Raw genomic sequence first — 21,660 nt, 5'->3', positions numbered from 1 at the left:
CATCATGGATTGGATAGGCCGTTGCCTATAGCCTGTGGACATTATAATATGGTTTCCCGGGGTGGATGACCCCTGGAGAGATGGTTGAACTTGTTATATCTCAGTAGATAATTCAGTCTATACAGTATTCCAATTTTTTGAGGCACATGTATGATATGCCACACATTGTATAAATGAACATTTCACTTTGTTCTCTCCTTATTGAATCTGGACCTCCGGACCTTCCAGGTGGCTCTATTTCAACATGCATCAGGAAAATGGGGTCTGGTGCTGAGCTGCGTTGAACAGTGTCGGCCAACCAGGGAATTTGACACGCTGTTGACGGTCTGAACACACCCAATGTGCCCCCAATGTGCCCCCAACGCACACCCACAGCGTGGACGGCGTGACACTGTGTTACACTGTGGGGCTGGTTAGAATATTTCCTGACACGCGTTAGCGCAAGTTGAGTCTACAGTGAACGGGCATCAACATTCATTCATTTAGAGTCCCTTTTATTTATTGATTAAATTATTCTAGACATACTTATAAACAAGTTTAGCTAAATAATGTGGGGTTGGTATGACTGAGGGAATGCAATGAGGGACAACAACAGTTGAGTGTGCTGACACAATGTTAGCTAAAAAAACAGCTAAGTTGAAAATTGCACTACACTAAAGTAAAATTGTTGCCCTTATTCGAAAAAAAAAACGACTGCGGGTGGCTGGCGGGAAGGCGCTTAGCTCGGACAAGTCGGGGTAAGTTACGTGTGTGGCGGAGTTTGAAAAATTTTCGAATAAGTGTAGGGTAGGAATTGAACAGCTATAGTGGATGCCTATCCATAGAACCTATTTCCAGATTTTTGTTTCTAGATTTCGGGGATAATTATTGTTGGGGCCAGTCTGGAAATGACGAATCCAGACCACAGGCAAATTTTTTCCCGATAACTTTCTAAATTCAATCCCCATATGGGAAAACCATGCATTTTTGTACATAGCTCTCTCTTGCAGGTTACTCAATGAATAAAGGTGTCACAAGCTGGATAGAGGATGCTAATTTGATTCTGGGTATTGATATATTGATGACAACGACCCGGAGAAGGGAAGATGATGATGAACAGCTCAAAATTCATTAGCCTTCATGCATCACATGACCAAATGTGACATCGCCACGGGAGTCAAGATGCTGGGTTGGCATCAGCTAAGCGCCGTCGAACTACCATAAACGTCATCTGCAAATCTACAGAGGGGGGTGGGGGGCCCCTGTAGATGAGCTATCTGGAAAGCCCCACCTGTGCACCACAGTGGGCATAAGCGAGCACTGCCTGTACAAATGGAGGCAAAGGTTACTTATTTTGGCTGTTTATGACACATATCTAGAACTAGAATTTAGAAAAAATCCTATGGATAGGCATCCTATGGATAGGCATCCAGTGACGGTGTGACGCTGAGGGCTGCTCAGTCATTGTGGCCTACAGCACTCATCATTGATCGTAACGATGTGAACACTGTAGGCTGCAATGACCGAGTGGTCCGTGGATTCGGCTACTCGGCTACACTAACCTCATGGCGCGGCGCATTTAAATTCTGTGCACAACTGTTGCTGTCCCTTGTTCCCTTCCCTCCCCCCTCTCATCCCACAATATCTTTGTCCCTCTCCCTCGCTCTTGATTGACACCATCCCATGTGAGTTTATTTCCTTCCTTTGTACATTCATTGTCTTGACTATGATTCTCCTTCCACTAGAACATGACCCAAGAACATCATAACCCATGTGAGTTTATATCCTTCCTTCTACATTCAATTTGTATTGATTCCTCATTTTCAGACTTTCCACCTTTTTACTTCGAATCTGCTTGCCCATTGAGTTGAAAGTTGAGAGAGTTGGAAGGGCTGATAGTGCCATTAGTTTCTTTTAATTAGCATCTGTTTGTATTTTATTTTAAATGAACAATCATAATAAATGTCTTTTTTTGCATTACTGTCTTGTTCTGAACATAAATGAAGCCCTATTAAATGAGTATACACAGGCAAATTGACCTGTTGAGTGCGTGTACATGCATTCCCAGTGCACATCGACGCTGATGTTGGCCGCAGCGACCGAGCATTAGTGAGCGTTGGCGCGCATTCATCTCACGGAATTAACTAACCTATCACTGAGCTGCATTGGGTGCGTTGGTGTGTTCGTGGCGTTCACACGCGCGACCACCCACAATGCACGCCGACGACGTCCAACGCAGCCCAGCACCAGACCCCTCCCTCCCGACGCGCCCCCCCCAACTCCCCTTGACCCACTGAGTTCATCTATTCAGGATCAGCCTGTTTTCCAGTATTTCGGATCCTATTTCCTTACTGTATATTCAATACCTTCATCTATATGTTCCTGTATGTCTGAGGGTGAGTTGTTTTAAACTTGTTTTCTTGAGGAGACCATGTAAAGCGCTTATAAGCAAGGCCTGTAATTAAGGGGAATGCACATTATAATCCTGTACTAGACTCCCAAAGTAGTAAATGGCTTATTCATGGCTTATAATCCAATACCACAGGCTTATAATCCCACACCCACAGCTTATAATCAGCTTATAATCTCACCCCCATTTGGCCGTCGTCAGGAGGCTGATAAACGGCTGTCGGAAAATCCCGTACGGCTGACTTCTGCATGGCTGGCTTCTGGCTGGCTTTTTGTATGGCTATTGGATGCCCCGTACATCTGGCTGATGGTTCTATTCGTTGACGATTCTGTACCAATCGGATCAATGCCTGGTTGATAATGTGGTAATTTTTTACGGCTGGGGGAAGATCCTGTATGGCTGGCTGAATGATTTGTTGCAGGCTGGTGGATAATCCCGAATTCCGTATGGTGGCTTGATACCTTTCCTCCACTAATGAATGAGTAGTATTGACGGCCTAACATCACACATAGTGATATTAAAAGGTGACTGGTAATCGGGCGCGAGATGGTTTGGAATGTGCTTGCTCACATTTTGATTGTCTGAGTAGTATATAAAACTCGCAGCTTAGAAACATCCAAGTAGGCTTAGAACTTACAAAAAATCCATCGGCTTGCTGGCTTATAATCCGATATGATTGGCTGTAAGCTTGTTCAATTTTTGATTAACACTGCGCTGCCAGGACTGCCAAGTTCACTGATCGTCAAAGGAAAGATCGTCTCCAGGGCTTATGAATCTTAACCACTGGCAGTCGCCAAAGAAGAAAAATGTGAGTCAAAATTAATCACATGCGCTCACTCAAATAGAAATGCATAACATACCCCTTGCTAGGTCAGTACAGTCATCCACCGTACCATCCACAGAACCAGCATCCCCATCAACTGTTATGGTACCTGCTGGAGCTGGCTCCAAATATCCTGCAGATGGCTTGTCCCAACCTTGGGGGGGGTCTCTTAGTTGGAGAAAGGTTGAACAGATATGACGAACCACATACTGTTGCTAACTGAACTGACTTCGTTCCAATCTATGTTCCTGTCCCTTGCCAATTCTGTCCAATCCAAATTTTCAAACATGGTGATATTGACATTATTTTGGGGACTGAAACCCGGGAAAGCGAGGATTTCTTGATATGAAGGCTGCTGAGTACATGCCATAGTCACAGCCTGGTTGGAGGTAGCGGCCTTACCAAGAGTAGATGCCTCAGATAATGTCGACACAATGGGTTTGTATGGTAGAGTAGCAGGATATAGCTGGGTATCCAGTGGAGCGTTAGATGTTGAGATGGGTTGTGCAAAAACAGCAGAGGTAGCTGGAGTTGGTGGATTGGTAGGATTCAAAGCAGTGGGATCAGGTATTGTATCCACTAGAGCGTTAGTTGTCAAGATGGGTTGTGCCAAAAATGGTGAAGTAGCTGGAGTTGTAGGTGGATCAGTACGAGGAGGCGAGTCATTGCGATTGGTGACAGGAGTCATGACACATTCTGGTTCACTTGTGACAGTGGCCTCACAATCTCGTGGGTCTGTGATGGCGTCAGGAGTCACATCAGGTTCGTTGGGGAGCTTGCACAAGTTGATAACATCTTGCGCTGTACAAAACAGGTGAGTACTCCACCCCGATATGATGCTAATATGAACACTCACAAAAGGATGCAAGAGCATATTGGTGGACCATGTTACCAGTTTGTTTATAGCCTTGGAGATCGAATTTTGTGAGTGGTAATTTGATCACTGAGTTGTCGATGTAACCAGTAACGCTATTACTTGAAAGAGAATGTCAACCCTCATCTTGTCAAAGCGTCTGGGAGGTGGAAATCTGACGCATTCTACACTTATTGGAGGGACACAGCCACTATCTCGGTGGGCCACCTAGAATGTCTGGCTTCGAAAGGGTTGAATGATGCTGGGTGGAGGTCTCTTTAGCCTCTAGCTTGTGATCTGGGTGAGTCATCTTGACGACGCGCTCGAGGCTTCTGAGTCTTAGGATGTCGTCTTCCTTCCAACTCACCCAATCCTTTCTGACCGAAAAACCTATCCCAGCCATTTTCGGATTTTCAGTCAGAATCTGGTCTTTGCCCCATCTCTTATCATCAGTAAATCTAGCTAGCCTTCTTCATGTACATACTATCTGTATCTAACGCTAGATACAGGTCATCTTAGCATCACATAACACGAAAGGGAGATTCGATGTTCGGAGGTCCATTAAAGGACGGTATTTTGATTTTTACCCCCCACATCATGGTATTAGTAACGGAATACAATAGGAGGTCAGCGGGGACCATCAATGGTATGAAGGTAAGCCATTGATGTTTGGAGATCCATTAAAAGACGGTATTTTTATTTTACCTCTTGCATTGCAGGACTTATTAATGGAATGAAACGGAAGATACAGGTATAGGAAGATACATTGGAGGTCCATTAAAATACATTAAGAGACAGAGCACAAACCGCAGGCCAGTAATGAAGAAGGAGCCAATACATTAATAGCCTTGGGGCTCCTTGGAGCCCAAGGCCAATCATTATAACGGGAGTGGGAAGAATTTCTGGAGATCATTATAAACATCTTACCATGGTTTGTGAATACTAGACCTGAATACTAGACCTGACCAGTCCTTTCAACAACGAGCTGCACATGTGTCTTAAGGACCTGTAAATCTGAGTTTAAAATTGGTGGGGCCCTCCTTACGATTGAGCGTTCTACTTTTGGGATGTGAGAATCTTCTCCGATTACCTTTTGAGGAAGGTGGCTTTGTTTTTGTCTTACCTCTGTGACCAAATAAAGTTTTTTTCTCATTCAACCTCTACGTCTGTGTGCAACCGACAATGGGAGATGCAATTGGGATGCTCTTAACACCAGATCCAACCCATCGCCGTCAGTGCCTCGACACTCTCGCTACATTAGACTTGGAGAGACTCAAAAAATTGACAATGGACCATATACCTCAGACAAGCGAGGAATCTGAAAATTTATTTTCGTAAGAGATGAATTAAACGTATATTTCCTTGTGACATACTGGTATCCATGTAATATAACGGCGTTGATACAATAGCCTCATAGTTGTACCACTTGTTATGTACCCTAGATTCCCTCTCGTTGCGTCTTATTGAAGGTGCCGAGGTGCTATGAGTTGTTACCAAGAACTTTGACATTCCAGGAAGCTGCTTTGTGGGACCTCATTTACCGGGTTTCTGTGCCTTCAATCCGTGCTTCTGTGGGGACGACATGGTGGTAAAAGGAGAAACAGCTCATGGATTGCTGAGGAAGGGCTATGGTACAAGTAATGCTATTGAGCTCGGTGGAGAACATGGCTGTCACAAAAAAAGCCTCTGTCACCTTCCTCAAAAGGTAATCGGAGATGATTCCCATGTCCCAAAAGTAGTAACACTCGATCATATGTAGGGGTGCACAGTACTACTATCATTTGGTAGGTGTTGAAAAATTTGGAAAGATTGCTCCCGGAAAGTAAGTTCCCGTTGATGTTTGCCCTTCGGCTTTATTCAGAAGGTAGTAAGAGATATATAGTCTCTATATTCCATGTACAATGACCACCTCACGAGGGATTCCCATATTTATTGACGTGCCGTTGCAAGGTCTCGAGAAAGGGGAGTGTTGAAAAGAAAATGTCACAATCTGTCACGCCTACGTCATCCGGCAAACCCTCGGCATTGGCTTATGTCGGGTGGCCACGCCACTGACACGACACCGTCCCGTCTTACCGATGTCACGCTCAACCCGACCTCCAGAAGAATCCCTTGCTCCTCACGACTAAGAGCAGCAGGGACTCCGGAAATTGATAGGTAACCTCTTCATACCTCTCTCAACTCTCGCTCCCTTTTTTGTAGCAGCTCCAGACGTGTAGCTTAAATCCGACGGCTATTTTCACCTTTTTTTTGCACTTCTGACACTTGAAAGCCTGCCAAATAGCCTATCCCCCAATAAAACAACTAAATTTATCACACACATATGTAGATCTAGTGCAAAGCAGTATATTCCGAGAGTTTTATAAGCCACGGGAAGTAGACAAGGGAAAAATCACCATTTTCCAATACCTACCCGCTTTTCAACCCGGCGCCAACGATAGTATGTAAGTTGAGGCGCCGACTAAACGCACGCGGTCACCAGCACGTGGCCGCAAAGTCCACCCTTATTTTGCCTTTACGACCACCCTGACGGTAATGGCTAGGACGAAGCGAAAAAATGCCAGAAAGCGATTGTTAGCTGAATCACCAAGAAAACCATCAAAGCTCAATACGAATGCGAACTCGAGTCCTCATCTGACTGATTGTATCGGATTTCTGGAGAGGGTAGTTTTGGAGATGCCTTTGGAACTGGTGTTTGAAGTGAGTAACCCGATCTGATTCGAAATTGTGATTTTGCTCATATTGTCTCTAGATTTTTTGCTACTTACATCCGCTCGACCTCCTCCATCTGGCACGAACAAGCAAAAACCTGCGGAAATTCCTCATGTGCCGCTCGCTCAGTGAAAGAATCTGGCGCACCGCTCGGCGCTCGCAACAAAAGACAATTCTTTCCTGATCTTCCACCTATTCCCCTTGGCTTAAGTGAACCACAGTTTGCGGCCTTGCTTTTTGAATATGATTTCTGTCATGGTTGTGGTCAATATTCGGTTCAGACTATATGGGTATTCTGGGCTTGTAAGGTGTCATGCCACCAAGACTGTATGGTTAAGGTGCAAGTGTCCTCATTATTATTTTGTAATTGGGACTTGGTAGAACTAAGTATTGGCAGTTTCTTCGACTTGGACGACATCTTAAAAAATCAACCCGAAGTCGACCAAGAAACGAGAACAGCGATTGAAGAGATCACTCCTTCAAGTTACGATGGTAAAGCTGACTTCAATTTTTTACGCAGTTTCCTACGCTTACCGCCACACGTTCCAGACTATAACGACTCGAGGGTCTATATTCCATCGATGGTGGAACAAAGCCGTCACGAGTACCTAGGGGCGAAGGATGATCCCGAACATTTGGCTCAATGGCAAGCCAAACGAAATCAGGAGTTTATTGAACTCAATCAGGCGAGTTTTACTGTCTGAACTCATATTGAAACTCATCTGACTTATGAGCCCTAGTGCTGCAAGTGGCAGAAAAACTTAGCAAAAAATAGGCGTGGACTGTATGTGGCCGACGTCTATTTCATCTTTATACATTTCGTCTAAAGATATTCCCCTCCAGTATTGATAACAGATTGGGGTATCCACCGTTGGACGGAACACAAATGCTGGATGACGAATTTACCAAGGAATCGGAATTATACGTACTTAAACCATTTGCCGGAGAAGGTACTACACCTCTCATCGTTCGGTTTCACAAGCGAGAGATAATGTTTTATTTCAATCTAGATTGGGACGAGATGGAGATGGATCTCGTGCGAATCTGTAAGGGGATCCAAGTCGAACGTTTCAAGGGATGGAGGGGAACGGAAGTACAACGACCGAAACTACGACCTATTTAACAGCTACGAAACTTTTAGACGAGCACAGTGCAAAGAAGATCGTATTTCCATGCCCCTCGGCGACCTTCTAATGAGCCCCCAAGGCAATACGCTGAACGAATTGATCTACTACACTCCTATCTTCAAGGTTCACCTCGACATAGATCTTCCTTTCCTGGAGGCTTTCTTGGATCTCGAGGAGTTGACGCGGCAATGGATCAATCGAACTAATCACCAGTTGCAAATTTACATCAATTGGTACAATACAGAATACAAAACGACGTACTCTGGCTTCAGGACGGTGATCTTCAGGTGTAAGGAATGCAATGCAGCGGTATGGGGAATCCGATTGTACATGCACAGATGCACTACCCGTATGCACTACGAAGAACAACGTCCGCCCATCCATTGGAATTCCAAGCTTCCCCACCATTTCGAGCAAAACCTTTTGTCGGATGGGGAATGGAGAGAGGGAGGAGGATGGGGGGTGTGGAGCCTGGAACGTCTTGAAGTCCACCAATTGGCGACGGCATATGTGAAGCAGATCATGGATCTATGTGGAGCGAAAGACTTGGAAACGTTGGAGGAGATGCATCCGATACTGAGATGCAAGATATGCCATCCTCCGGACAACCTTTTCTATCGATGGACGTGCGCTGTATGTGTCAACTACTCCAGCTATTTAATACATGCCATCAGTATCGCTAACTACCACTTCCCTGTAGCTTACGCACAAACAGTCTGAGAAGGGGGCATATATGCATGACCTTGAGGTTGCCGGCGTCGACGTCGAGACACAGCAACATTTGGAGAAGGAGGAAGTCCAAGCGGCCATCCAAGTGTTCGGAAGTAGCAGGTTTAACCATACTTCTAGTCCTTACGTCTTCTGCAAACTGTGCAAGGGGGACTATATCAGCGCCTGGGGCATGGTAGTCTATCATATGGAAAGAGAGTGAGTCGGCTTGCCTGCGTCTACGACTACATCTCTGACAAGTACCTTCAGACATCAGGTTTCGAGTGAAGACATCCGCTACGGGGTGCACTTTTCATGGAAAATCACTACCGACTTCGTATATTTTGACTCTACCTATATGTCGCGCCTCCTCTACTTCCGTGATATTTGAGGTTGATGTCGTTTCGTACTAGATCTCTAGCGCACTCTCTTAGTCCTGTTTCAGTTGCCATTCCTTTAGCGTCTGATAATCGTCCTTCATCTCCATGTTTTCGGGATAGGCTCATTCCACCATTGTCAGTATATAGACAGCTGACAATCGATATAATTACTTACTATAGAAATAGCAAGGTAAGCCTAGAAACCGACAAAAAATTACATTGACCTCGAGAGTCGAAACAGGAAATAAGGTGTCTGACCCAAATCACTCACATCGGCTCCTCCACGCACTTTATTCCAAGTCGCGACGTTCACCACTTTGGGGCAAGGTCAGGTAATAGTTCTCTCGGAGTTCGAGCGATACGCCAGATGAATTTTTTGAGTGGACACCCCGGGCCGCGTGGCGGCCATCCCCACGCGGCCACTCACATGACTGAAGTCTTTCTCGTACCATGTCACCGTCGTGCTAGGCGTCCATGTAAGCCTCCATTTATTTTGATTTGAACATACTTCATCGCACATTACAGGCCACGCGAAAGCAGAAAAACCTATGTCAATCTCGCTTTGAATCTAGAAGAAAACAAAAACAAGCAGAATGCACTCGATGGGCTGAATAATAACGAGAGTCATTGTAGAGATTGGTATCGCGTCAATTTACGTGCGTCTCGTTTAGTATGCGTTGAGAAAACGGTGCTAATCCTAATCTGACTGGCTCGATTTTCAGATTTGTACATCGTCTACCACACGGCGTGTCTTCGAGCAAAAACGAAATGAATCTAGCCAGTGTTCCTTCAAGCGCTTGTTCGGTTTCATTTTGTGCCACTGGCGAAACTTTTGTGATCCTACCCCCCAACTCTTCCGAAACCCATCTGTTGCACTTGGCTGATTCTAATCAAGCCGCTATCTTCAGCTCACCTAGGAACTACAGGTCACCCCTCCTTCCTGAGAAAGTCACGGTACCCTAGCGACGTCTGGACGCATAGTTGGTATGGTCATCTCTCTCGTCCACTCATCCTAATGATTGTAAAGCGTTCAGGAGTAAAATATTCAACTTTGTAGAGAAATAAAGGTGTTTCCTACTGGGATGTACTGCACACCAGTGGATGCGAAACCTAGGTACGTAGTAGAGTTTTTAACTCGAACCAAACAATCGGATGAACCCGACGTCACGTCATTTTTCTGAAGGTGTCACTGTCATGCGATTCCGCGGGACTGCGCATCTCTCCGCCACGCTCAAGAGCTGCGATTGTTCCCATATCACTTAGTTCTACCCCTAAAGAAGTCGACCTTCCATGGCTGTTGTTGCCCGGGCCTCCATTCACGCTGCCAGTGAAGCGCCACGTACATCGAGGGGAAGGCTGTCATGTTTTTATACTAGATCCTTCACAGATCGATCACTTATACAACATATCCCTTTCCAGATACTTAAGCGATAACATGCGGGAATCAATAGCCATACATATCTCAACGTCTAGTGTCTACAACCTGAATCAGAACTCACGTCGGGAGGGATTTCTCAAGGCCCTCCCCCACCTAGAGCAAATACCAAGAACCGGTTCTTGAACTTTCCCCCACCGAATCCCAGAGACTGCTCTTACGACGTGCGTTCCTCAACTTTACTTTTCAAACCTTTCAATTCACACACTTTCTCTGCATGTCTTTTGAGCTTATTTTGTTACGGAGATCAACCGAGCGGAACACAATCGAGTCGGTCAAGACTCAATTCGATCAAAAGCTTGGCTATTGCCACAGACAGTTAATCAGTCGTATTGTGCTAAAACAACGAAGGAAAGTAAAGCCTTCTCTCGTCCCTTGAGTAGGTACGGATCTTGGGTTTTCGACGTTCGTGGGTTATTCCTTCCATTATTCGTATGAAGCGGAAACGATAATACTCTCTTGGCAGTTGAGCTCAACCCGGAAGCCCCCTTACACCGTACGTACAAACCAACTCCCCGTACAATCCGCTATCGCTGTTTCGCGTGTAGATACCTTGAGAAACTGATGAATTAGAACCCGTTCTTGAAATCGTTTTCTTGACAACTTCAAACCTCCCGTCTCCGCACTCCAAACGCGAACCCAAGCCACCCTTTTACATGAAGATGCGATGGCTCGGTCATACACTTCTTAATCTTGGGGGTACAGTTCACCGACAGCCTTTCGTTTAACGTTCGTTCGGTGTTTGAAATTAATGTATTGCACCCTTCAGTTGTTTGAATTCGGTTATGTTTCTTTTGACGATTCGACTACTGGTTATTCCGTCGATCATTCTTCCAAGTGGCCGTGAATCATAGGCTGAGCTCAGCGGAGCCTGTGCGGCGGTTTGGAGAGTTCCCCGTCCCCGTCTCAATAAACGCTATTGCTTATCCTTTCGTCACGTAATCGTAACTTCCCTCTTATACCTCGTCGTGGTGATCAGCTGGACAACGACCGTTTTGACCCATTTCCTTTGGATGGGTCACCTTGGCTACTGCCATTACTAAGTTCTTCCACTAGTGACATTCTCGAAGCCTGGAATTCATCTCGACCTCGGGTCTCGGCGTTCCTTTAACTTGCTTCAATGACCTGATGTGTGTCGAGGCTGGGCCGTTACTCAGTACAAATGGCCCGAAATCTGGACTCAGTTGTGGTAGGTTGCATTATTTATCCTTTCATGGTTGAAATTTATAAATCATTCTCAATCCAGGCTGAATATCCTTGAAGAATCATAGTAAACCTTCTGCCAATCCAAACACTACAAGTATCACGGAATGAAGTAAGTCAAATGCTTTATGAGGTTCTAATGATAGATTCCCAAGCTCAAGAGTTGGAAAATAAAGAGTTTAGTAACTTCAAATCCAATTACCTGTGCTTGGTTGAATTTCTTCACTTTGACATTCAAATCTGGTTCAAACTCATGTGTACCATAGATGTCTATGAGGTCCATCATTTCACTCTTCCAACAAACTATACTTCTGGGTGGCACCTTCTAAAGGCCGCTCAGTTCGCTCTTCCAATATGCCACAGTTCAGCCACAGTCTACAAGGTTCATAGAGTTTACTCTTCCAGAAAATCTCGCTTGTCACAGACAGTTACCAGGGTCTTGGAAAATTTCCCAAGGATGATAATTTTATAGTATCTCCGCCATCCACACATTTTCATACTGGAAGACCAGGTTATGGGAATCGCAGACAGAGCGGAATAGGGGGCATTGAGAACATATGGCCATTGGGTAAAAAATCATATATGTGGCAACTGCTATCACGAACCAAGCAAAGAAACATCAAGTATTCAGAAATGACCCTGAATGACTCAGAGTTGTTATTTAAATAAAATAGAACATTTAATTCTGATATTCGAAAGAGAATGGGGCCTCAAACTCCTGACTGTGGTCCGCACTGTCTAGTGTCCAACAGTTAAAATTTCAACCATCACGTATGTATTTATCCATTACCATTAATACCCAAGTGAATGGCATTTAGAAATCTTACCTTGGTCAAATAATTCCCCCCCTGTTATGGTGAATTGGAACTCTCTTGAGAGTTGTATAGATATGATGGGTGTGACTCGGATGTATTTGTGGTGGGCACTGTGAACCTGGAGTTTGGATTTTTTTCTAGCCATTTTCCAAGGATAGTACATTCATACAGGGCCACGGGACTATTCCTTGGGGATTTGTGTCATACACGATGTACTATAAGGCGTCGTCGCAGAATCTCTACTACTGAATCCACGTGGGATCTAAATTTCTTTGTGATTTGTCCTTCAATCGTCCCCGCCACCCGGGAAGGTGAATAACACAGAAAATCAATTCTCGGAGGCGAGGGTCCTTTTCCTTTTCGATGTTCTACACTGCTAATTTTATATGGCTTTTTACATCATAGAAGTCCAAGACAATCGCACGTCCCAGGCCTCGCCAATGACCAGGCTTCTCCCATTTTTTATTTCCCACTCTCATCAGTGATCACTCCGCTTAACTTGCTCCGTGTGGATGATCATGAAAACAGGAAGGCCGCGGGGACTACGGTCGTAAATCGAAATTTGGGCGTTTGTTCGTTGAAATCACCGTTCACACTGGTTTCACCCATCGTTGCTTACGATACCCGCTCTGAGCTGTGTACTACTTACGAACTTCGGAGAGCCCCCGCCGCTCTCGGAATGTTCGTGGGCGTTGTTGGAATGAAGAAACGGTTTATTTCTGACGTTGACTTCTTTTTTTACCTGTTATGTAACGTGAACGTTATCGTAGGGCTGTCAGACTGTAACATATCCACTGGCAGTGGTAGTACCAGGAGCGTTCGGAAGAAAGGAATACTTGTTACTTGCTTCAAACTGTAGGTTGAGCGGGGATATAATAGACCTACTGGTCTTTCGGAGGACTTTCAAGGCATTGAAGACAAGCGTAAGGCTGCCCAAGAAGCGAAACGGTCAAGGAGTGCTACGTACACGGTGTCTGTCAGGCCACCAATGAACGAGGACAACATGGGAGTGCATCGGAAAAGAAGGGAAAACGGAGATTTCGTCCGATTGATTTCACACCAGAAACAACATAATTTTGATCGGCGTTTGCAAAATCTCCAAAAAAGGCACACTTTCCCGCTGTATTGATGGGGAAAGTTTTGATCCCCGTCACGTCTGAAAAAAGGAATTGTCTTTTGCGCCTTCTCTTACATTTTTCACGTAACCCCCCGAAATCGAGCTGCGCTATTGGTTTCATATATATCGCTATGTCTTCCAAGACTTCACTTCACTCCGCCCTCTCCCTTCCTTCCTACCATGGACTTACTATGTCATCATCATCGCCGTCGTCGTCCACCCCGTTTAACGACATTGCCCAACGAACTGCTCAACGAGATCGCCTTTTACCTCGCTTGCGACACTCTCGTCGGCCTTCCCTGCTCTCTGTTACCCCTTTTATTGACTTGCAAAAGGGTTTACGATGCTTTGAAGGAAGATCAGGCGATCTGGAGAAGAGTCTTCAAGTTCAAGTTCAGCTGGAGTTCGGTGGAAAGAAGAAGGGGTGCCAGTAGTCGTGGACGCTACGCCAACGGGATGAGGAAAATGAGGCCGATGGAAAACGCAGATTATCAGTTTCAGCTGCAGTTATACGTTCGGACATTGAAGGATATCCGGACGAGGGTTGGGTTCTTGCACTTGACAACGTCTTCGTCGTCTGCTAGTGATTTAGGGAATGGCGATGACAACGGCAACGAGGAAAAAACATTTGCAGATCCCGTTCCCGACCCCTCCCACGTTGATTTTGATGAACTGCAGAGCGTTGAAGAGCTCATGTGGGTTTTGTGGGTGATGTGCCTCGAGGATGACGGCTGCAACCGCATTCAGATGGATGGAGCTGGCGCTTATGAATGGGTAGAGGCTTTCGTTCGTAAAAGGCTCTACAATGGTGCAGTTGAGGGTTGGCCTCGAGACAATGCCGTGAATAGTTGTGCGTTGCATGTGCTGTGGTATCTCACTACCAAGGGTGAGGATTCTTTTTTTTTCTTTTTGTTCCATATCTTTGTTTTTACTAATATCTTTCCATCTACTATTCAGAACGCCTCTTCCTAGAATCTGACCATGCCCGAGAATCTCTAGTCCGCATCGTCCTTCCTTTCGTCACGATCCCATTCCGCTATTCATCATCATTTGCCCCCCCAAACCACTTCCACCTACCACCTGTTGATGCCCATTGTCGAACGACATCAATCCCCACCGCTCATGGACCCTACCCACTCTACCTCTCCCCCGACCAACGTGTATGGAAACACGTCTTCTACAACCGCCGAGTACCAATAACCATCCCTCTCATCACCGACGCTGCCAAACTCCTCTACGCAGCGCGCCGTGAGCTATGGAGGTTCCCTGTGATGCATCAGCTCGCGAGGAACAGAACCGAGTATAATCTGCGTACCCCGGTTCAAGCGGACGGACAACGGCCGATTCGACCTACACAGGAAGACTTTGAAGAGCTGAATGAAACTCTTTTGGGCGGTGAAGCTATGGTTCCGGGTTCAAGTACTGAACAAAATCCGTACGGAGTATCAAGGGCAAGGGCAAGGGGTCGTGGAGGTGGAACAGCGTTGACTTCGCTCCCTACTGTGGTCTACTCACCACTCATCTCAACCTCAACCTCTGACGTTGGTTATTCGGCTCGCCACGTCAAACATATCATCCAGATCGACGAGTCGGGATGCGCCAGTCAAAGATGGGACAAGGATTGGTGGAGGTTAAGAAAGTGCTTAAACTGTTTTGAGGATGATTCTTCGTTCCTTTATGACGTGGAGGACGTTGATGATGATGCCGACTGGGAGGATGATACCGTAGGTAGCGATGACGACGTGGATATCGGCGTAGACGATGCGAAGGAGAGCATACAACCAGAAGAAGGGATGGATGTCCGAAAGATACGACCGCCGCCTGGGAGCGGAGTTCAAGTCTATACACCAGGACAGATGACTGGTTTATGGGTTGGGAAGATTTTCGTGCGTGTCGTTTCTCCCTCAATATCTTCATACTTGTTTCTCTTCCTAAAATATTTACGCGCTGTTCTACCAGATCCCCTCACAACGGCAATTCGAAGACCTCATGCATGCCACGCCAGTCCAACCAGGTCGTTCCCCCAGACTACCGGAGAACTTTAGCGAAAATACGTTCAGCACTGTCGCTTCTCTACCTGTGTACATGAGATTACGAGAACACCGCCGTACCTCAACGATCACACGCCCGTCAGCCTTGGTTCCGGAAGGTTCGATGTTGAACGCGTGGTTTCCCAATCGCATGGAGTATAATGAAGACAAGGATAAAGGGGAAGTCCAGCTGTCGTTCGACGGTGCCAGGAGGGCGTTCTATGAGACCATACACCGTGGAGAAGAGGATATAGACGAAGGTTGGGAAGGGGACGATGATGATGATATCATCATCACAGGAGAGACGGATCCCAGGCATGGTCAGGCGTGGAAGCACTATCAGTTCTATGGGAGGATTCGGAAGTGGGATGGGTGTGTTACTATAATGAGAGTTCCTGCAGTGAGTTTTTCGTTCTTTCTCCAGTAAATTCCCTGTCTCACGGTTGTTCTCTTACTATCTCAGGAAGACACCCGAACCTCGAACTCGGGAAAAGGCAGGATCCTCTTCTACGGCACGTTAGTAGGGGGCGGAAAGAATTTTGTTGGGAACTGGAGGGTGGCTGACATGGATGAAACTTCTCCTGCTTATGAGGGTGCTTTCAGCTTGGGAAAGAAGGAAGAGTAGAGTGGAGAAGGGGGTGCGGGTTGCAGTCGTGGGTGGGGTGGCATGGATGCGGACTTTTTGCTTGTCTTGGTATACCATGCATTATTTATTCTATTGTCTTGCTTTCTTGTTGTTTCTTGTTGTAGTTCTAGTGGTATCGATTACCCCCTTTTTGGATGTATTCTATGGAAGTATTGATACAGTACGTAGTTTGTAGTAATGTCATAGTTATACTGCACTTGCAAACACGTTTTGGCAGACTTCTTCCGATTCGAGCAGCGGCTACATACACCAGTAGTAACTATTTATTGACATGCGCCATACTAAGTGAGTTCTTGGTGTATTATTCATTGAATTGCACGATATGGCCCCATATCTTCCCAAGGGTGTGAGAATTTAATTTAAGAAATACTAATACTTAATGAGTCCAACTTCCTCCGATTTCCAAGTGTTAATTACTACACTGACAGGTCTTTCTTTCTACCACGTACTTCCGAATACAGACTGGGCTCCTCAACGCTCGGAATAGGCGAAAGCTGACCTGATTGCCCGATCGAACATTGGGACTCAAAATATACAAAGTCCTCGGTGATTGTCCACGAAAAATGCACCCCGTAACGCATGTCCGCTCTCGGAACCTGATGTCTGAAGGTGTTGTTATCAGCGATATGGCGTATTTACCCTCCGATCATGCAACTCACGCTTTTTCCATATGATGTAGAAAGGAATGACGTGGAAAGGATTTCTTCCATGCACAGGAGCTGGTTGTTTTCTTCTTGTGATTTATCCGGCACAATTTGCAGATGACGACATGATTGTGAGGACGATAACTCCTCATGAGCTTTTGGATGGCCGTTTCCACTTCGTCGTGTTCTAAGAGTCTTCGTGTCTCGTTGTCAACATCGGCGATACCAAGCTCGTGCATATCCGCTCCCTCCTCAGAGTGGGTAAGCTACATGGCGATGACAGTAGTTAACGACCATGGTATACTAAGGAGGGAGAGGTTCCGACTCACTGCATCGGTCCATCGAAAGAAAACTTTGGTCGGAGGTCGGCATGTCTTGCATTCCAATAGCGGATGCATCTCCTCCAAAGTTTCCAAGTCTTTCGCGCCACATAGGTCCATGATCTGCTTCGTATACTCCGTCGCCAGCGGGTGAAGGTCAAGGCACTCCAGACTCCATACCCCACATCCACCTCCCTCGATCCATTTCTGATTCCAACGCGGTGACTTAGGCTTTTCCACGAAAGGGTTGTAAAGCTTGGAAAACTTCCAATGTATGGGTGGGCGTTGGTCCTCCAAGTAGGTATGGGTCGTGCATCTGTGGACATATAGTCGAGTGCCCCATACCGCTGCATTGCATTCCTTGCATCTAAAAATCACCGTCTTGAAGTCGGAGTACGTAGTTCCGTATTCTGCGTTGTACCAGTTAAGATAGGCTTTCAACTGGTCGCCTTTTCGAGTGATCCACTTCTGCGTCACGTCCTCGAGACACAACTGTACCTGCCGCTCATCAGTAAATTCTATGCGGAGGACACGGTTGATGGGAACGTTGTAGATCTCTTCATTCATCGGGTGGTAATCAGGGCTCAGCAGAAGGTCGCCGAGGGGAATGAAAGCACGACCTTGTTGGTACCGAGCATCTAGAAATTCTGTGTATTCCTCGCATATGTCAAGGTTTCGTTCGAGAAACGTCCGTTCCCTTTCTTTTTTGAAAGGTTTGTCCTTGATGTCCTTCCAAAATCGAATGAATACCGGTTCCATCTCGTTCCATTCTAGACAAAAGGTCAGTTCTATACTGCAGAAGCGTCTGATTTGATGAGAGGTATATTACCTTCCTCAGTAAAAGGTTTCGCCTGTTCGTATAAAAACTTTGTTTTCTCCCTCAATTCGTAGTTGTATATCCCTAAATAACCCCACTCTAGAAGCTCCAACCTGTCACCAATACTTAGGTGGGAATTCAATCAGCGGAAGCGTAGGTTATGAGAATAGACCTCGGTTACATACTGTTGACGTCGACTCTCTATCAAGCCTCCTTGCCAATCATAGCACTAAGACGCATGACTCAGGGTTTTGAGATAGATATACGGAGAGTAAGCTTGCCTTGCTCAATTCAAGATATTTCTGCCCTTGTTTCGCTCGCCATTGAGCCAGCTTTTCGGGATCATCTTTCACCTCCATGTACTCGCGAAGAGTCTTTTCCACCATCGATGGAATATAGACCCTCGAGCCGGAATGTACTGAGTTTGATTGACAGTAAGCGTAGGAAATGAGGATAGTGGACCACACCTTACCACGGCTAGGAGTGAAGAATCCAATCGCTGTTATTGTTTCCAGGTCGAGTTCGGAGTGGTTTTCCAAGATGACGTTCAGGGGGAGAAACCTGACAAAGAGCTATTTTTTCAGAAGTCGAAGATTAAAAGGGGGGGAAATAAGAACTTACACCTTATTCACGCAGTTTCTGTGACACGATATCTTGCAATCCCAGTTCACGACGACATCCTTCGAATGCTCGCCACAAACATGACAGAAGGTCGAGTCAAAAAGGAAGGCCGTAAACTGTGGTTCACTAAAGTTGGAGGGAATAGGTGGAAGTTCGGGAAAGAATCGCCCTGTACTGCGAGCGGTTCGCCAGATTCTTTCACTGAGCGAGCGAGACATGAGAAAATTCCGCAACTTTTTGCCTGTTCGTGCAAGGCGAAGAAGATCAAGTGGGTAAAGATAGCAGAAAATCTAGAGGTGATATGAGCTATAATTACAATCTGAATTTGCGTTGCTCACTTCAAACGCCACTTCCAAAGGCATCCTCTCTAGATGAGGAGAGCTCGCATTCACGTTGAGTATTGAAATTTTTCTTGAGAGTGGAGAGTGGGATTTTTCGGCTGAACTTCGGGTTCTAGCATTTTTTCGTTTCGTCCTAGCCATTGAGCAGGTGGTTGTAAGTGAACAAGAAGTCGAATCTTCCCCCGCGCCGTGTGAATCGTCGCGAATTAGTCACATGATCGTGCTCGGAGCTTCGGGTTCGGGGCCGCAAGCGGTCGACGTCAAGCTCAGCCTGCATTTCTACCCCTCTCAAAAGTTTTCCCGTTGTTCAAACATTCACCTCTGATTGTCATCTCTGAAGGATTAATCTGGGCAAGGCATGCGCTTGTAGAGTCAGATGGTGCAGTTTTTATCCTTTTCTCCGAGATTCGAGAATATTTACGAATCCCCGGGGGCCATCCCTTTGGCCGATGCACAGATCTTTGCTTCGATAATAATTGCAGAGGGACTATTGGCAGGTACTTGGAGTGAAAAGAGGGGAGATCGAGATCATGTACGCTCCCCACGTAACTCAATATCGTTTTCTGATATGTTTGCGCCTCAACAGGGAACGTAAAAAAGTTCGACAGCCCTCAAAAACACTTTGAATCGTTCCTCTAAACTTCAATACCAACGTTATCTTGCCACGTCGCCTACGGCGGTCATCCTCTATTACTTAAAAAACAGTTTGACACATCTGATGCGGTACAAATGCAGAAGGCTTCAATCCGACCCTTGACAACTGCCAGAACAATTAGAAGGCCCTCAGCAACTAGCAGAAGAATTAGAACGTGCTCGACAACAGTTCGGGTCGTTCTCTTCAACAGCATTCATCTTGCTGGGTTGCCCTCTATTTTTTGAGTAAATGGTTGACGTGGTACAAATGTATGATGAAATAGAGACCGCCCGAGGATCACAGTAGGCCGCGCTTCTTTGGATGAATTTCGAACATCGGTGGTTGCTAGGAGAAAGCGTAAATGGTCGGTGAACATGGACATGAAGTATGTATACTACCCTACCTGTACAGAATCGCCTTACTGATAACAGTGCTGAACTGCTCCATTTCGAACGCACTGACAGTTGCGAAGACCGCAAGAACACTGCAGATCAGGCTACCTCCATCATTTCCGCGAAGTCACTGGCCATTGCCAGGAGGCGGTCAACGTTTATTGTTGTTCATCTTTCTCCAACGATAGACCACGAATCTCCCTCATTGCCACTTTTCCCGCCGCTACCCCTGATTTGACGCTACGAGGGCGCTCCATTCAACTTGCTGCCGAAGTTTCAACCTTGTTCTAAGCAAATATCACTCCCTTTATGTGAACGTATCACACTTCTCAATCGAATTTCCTTCCAATGCCATCCATCCATTCTCTCCTCGAAGCCTGAGCGGATTACTGCTTCGGTAGCGCTCATCTGATTCTGACTATCCTATCCAAGCACATGATGTTTTCTTGCTCCCCCTAGAGAAGTCATGGCGGGGTGCATCATCTACATCGTACGAAACGAGCAAATATACCCAAATGCCAATCACGGCCATCAGGCTCCGGTGTCTGTAGTCTTTCTATCAGGATTCAGGACTACACTCCATTTTTTTCACACCTACAGTACTGGACATGTCCGCATCAGCCTTCCCATATACGCAGCCCAGTATCATATATGTTTCACTCACCCCTGACGGATGACGAGCCTGAGTGTTCTCCCCACCGTTTCTCATTACTATCCCCTCCCCTCTCTCTACGCCGGGAAGAGAAGCTTCGGAATTCTTCCCAAATGAATGTGATCTACATCTCACTGCGAGTATGTTCAAGATCACGCTGGCGCCTCAACTGCATTCCTCTTCCTCTACATTGCCAGATATCGCCCGGTCTTATCCGAAGAGCGGAAAAGGCTTAGCGCCGCTTCACTCGATGGCTGATGCATAGAAATGATCGCCGTTATCTGCCCATCCTGCTCCGAGCTCAATGGATCGCTTCTCGGGGAGCTCGGTTTGCCTTGAACAATTATGGCTGGGTGATCATAGTGAATGACAAGCGTTGGTCGTTTCTGACGAGCTGGAGGGGATCGACGTAGACCTGGTTGGACTGGATGGTCCTCGGTCTGTGTATTACCACTTTTATTGAGGGGTGAAAAATATCTGTGCTGTCCTGTAGGTGCCTTAGGCACCCCATTCCTCTGACAGTTCTCCCTTCTTCATCCGCCCTTTCCGCACCATGACTTCAGGTCATGCCCGATCTCTGGAATGCCAAATTCTGATAGGAGTGAAGGATTCAATTGCTGTTCTGGTTTCCCGGTCGAGTTTGAAAGGATCGAGATCACGTATGCTGCCCAGGTAAACCTCAATACAGACATCCACTGAGAAGCAACAGTAGGATAGCGGGGTGGGCCAGGGAAATTGGTGTATAAGGGTGACAGCTGTAGGAACGCTGTGGCAGGATATAGCGGACTGCTAGTAAAAAGAAATGCGAGGCTATTGGTCGGAAGTCTGACGGGTATCGGTAGCGTAGAGAAGAAGTCCCGTTTGTAGGTAAGAAGAAGTAAACGAAGAGCGACGCCGCAGAAGTCAATTGATGTAAGGAGATTTTGGAGATGCGGTCTGTTGATGGAAAATGAGGAGGCTCGAAAATGTGAATCAGCTCGGAATTGTTGGAGAAGGCTCGG

The 21,660-nt window shown here is 46.2% G+C and overlaps 5 protein-coding genes across 5 annotated transcripts; 3 read left to right on the top strand and 2 right to left on the bottom strand.

The window, feature by feature from the left end:
• Positions 1-3,131: 3,131 nt before the first annotated feature.
• E1B28_002921 (uncharacterized protein) lies at positions 3,132-4,099 on the bottom strand (the record flags this gene model as incomplete). The annotated part of the gene is made up of 4 exons (XM_043159872.1): positions 3,132-3,172; positions 3,250-3,366; positions 3,423-4,013; positions 4,069-4,099. 4 exons carry the CDS (start codon positions 4,097-4,099, stop codon positions 3,132-3,134), a joined length of 780 nt encoding a protein of 259 aa, XP_043001826.1.
• A 3,007-nt stretch (positions 4,100-7,106) lies between these two features.
• E1B28_002920 (uncharacterized protein) lies at positions 7,107-7,900 on the top strand (the record flags this gene model as incomplete). Its single annotated transcript, XM_043159871.1, has 6 exons — positions 7,107-7,117; positions 7,175-7,269; positions 7,327-7,463; positions 7,518-7,561; positions 7,621-7,727; positions 7,788-7,900. 6 exons carry the CDS (start codon positions 7,107-7,109, stop codon positions 7,898-7,900), a joined length of 507 nt encoding a protein of 168 aa, XP_043001825.1.
• A 49-nt stretch (positions 7,901-7,949) lies between these two features.
• Positions 7,950-9,003, top strand: E1B28_002919 (uncharacterized protein; the record flags this gene model as incomplete). Its single annotated transcript, XM_043159870.1, has 3 exons — positions 7,950-8,537; positions 8,605-8,831; positions 8,883-9,003. The coding sequence occupies 3 exons, from the start codon at positions 7,950-7,952 to the stop codon at positions 9,001-9,003; spliced, it is 936 nt and encodes a 311-aa protein (XP_043001824.1).
• Positions 9,004-13,626: 4,623 nt separating this feature from the next.
• E1B28_002918 (uncharacterized protein) lies at positions 13,627-16,237 on the top strand. Its single transcript, XM_043159869.1, has 4 exons — positions 13,627-14,448; positions 14,520-15,448; positions 15,522-15,992; positions 16,056-16,237. The coding sequence occupies exons 1-4, from the start codon at positions 13,743-13,745 to the stop codon at positions 16,215-16,217; spliced, it is 2,268 nt and encodes a 755-aa protein (XP_043001823.1). The 5' UTR covers positions 13,627-13,742; the 3' UTR covers positions 16,218-16,237.
• A 417-nt stretch (positions 16,238-16,654) lies between these two features.
• On the bottom strand, positions 16,655-19,140 carry E1B28_002917 (uncharacterized protein; the record flags this gene model as incomplete). Its single annotated transcript, XM_043159868.1, has 9 exons — positions 18,979-19,140; positions 18,641-18,930; positions 18,492-18,580; positions 18,301-18,437; positions 18,205-18,248; positions 18,032-18,144; positions 17,212-17,972; positions 16,898-17,148; positions 16,655-16,841 (listed from the first exon to the last, which is right to left on the bottom strand). The coding sequence occupies exons 1-9, from the start codon at positions 19,120-19,122 to the stop codon at positions 16,655-16,657; spliced, it is 2,016 nt and encodes a 671-aa protein (XP_043001822.1). The 5' UTR covers positions 19,123-19,140.
• Between the last annotated feature and the right edge of the window lie 2,520 nt (positions 19,141-21,660).

This window comes from Marasmius oreades, chromosome 11 (genome assembly GCF_018924745.1).
Source record: "Marasmius oreades isolate 03SP1 chromosome 11, whole genome shotgun sequence".
In the NCBI taxonomy this organism is placed as follows: Eukaryota; Fungi; Basidiomycota; class Agaricomycetes; order Agaricales; family Marasmiaceae; genus Marasmius; species Marasmius oreades.
The sequence above is the reverse complement of the archived record's forward strand: the minus strand, read 5'-3'. Positions and strand labels throughout refer to the sequence as shown.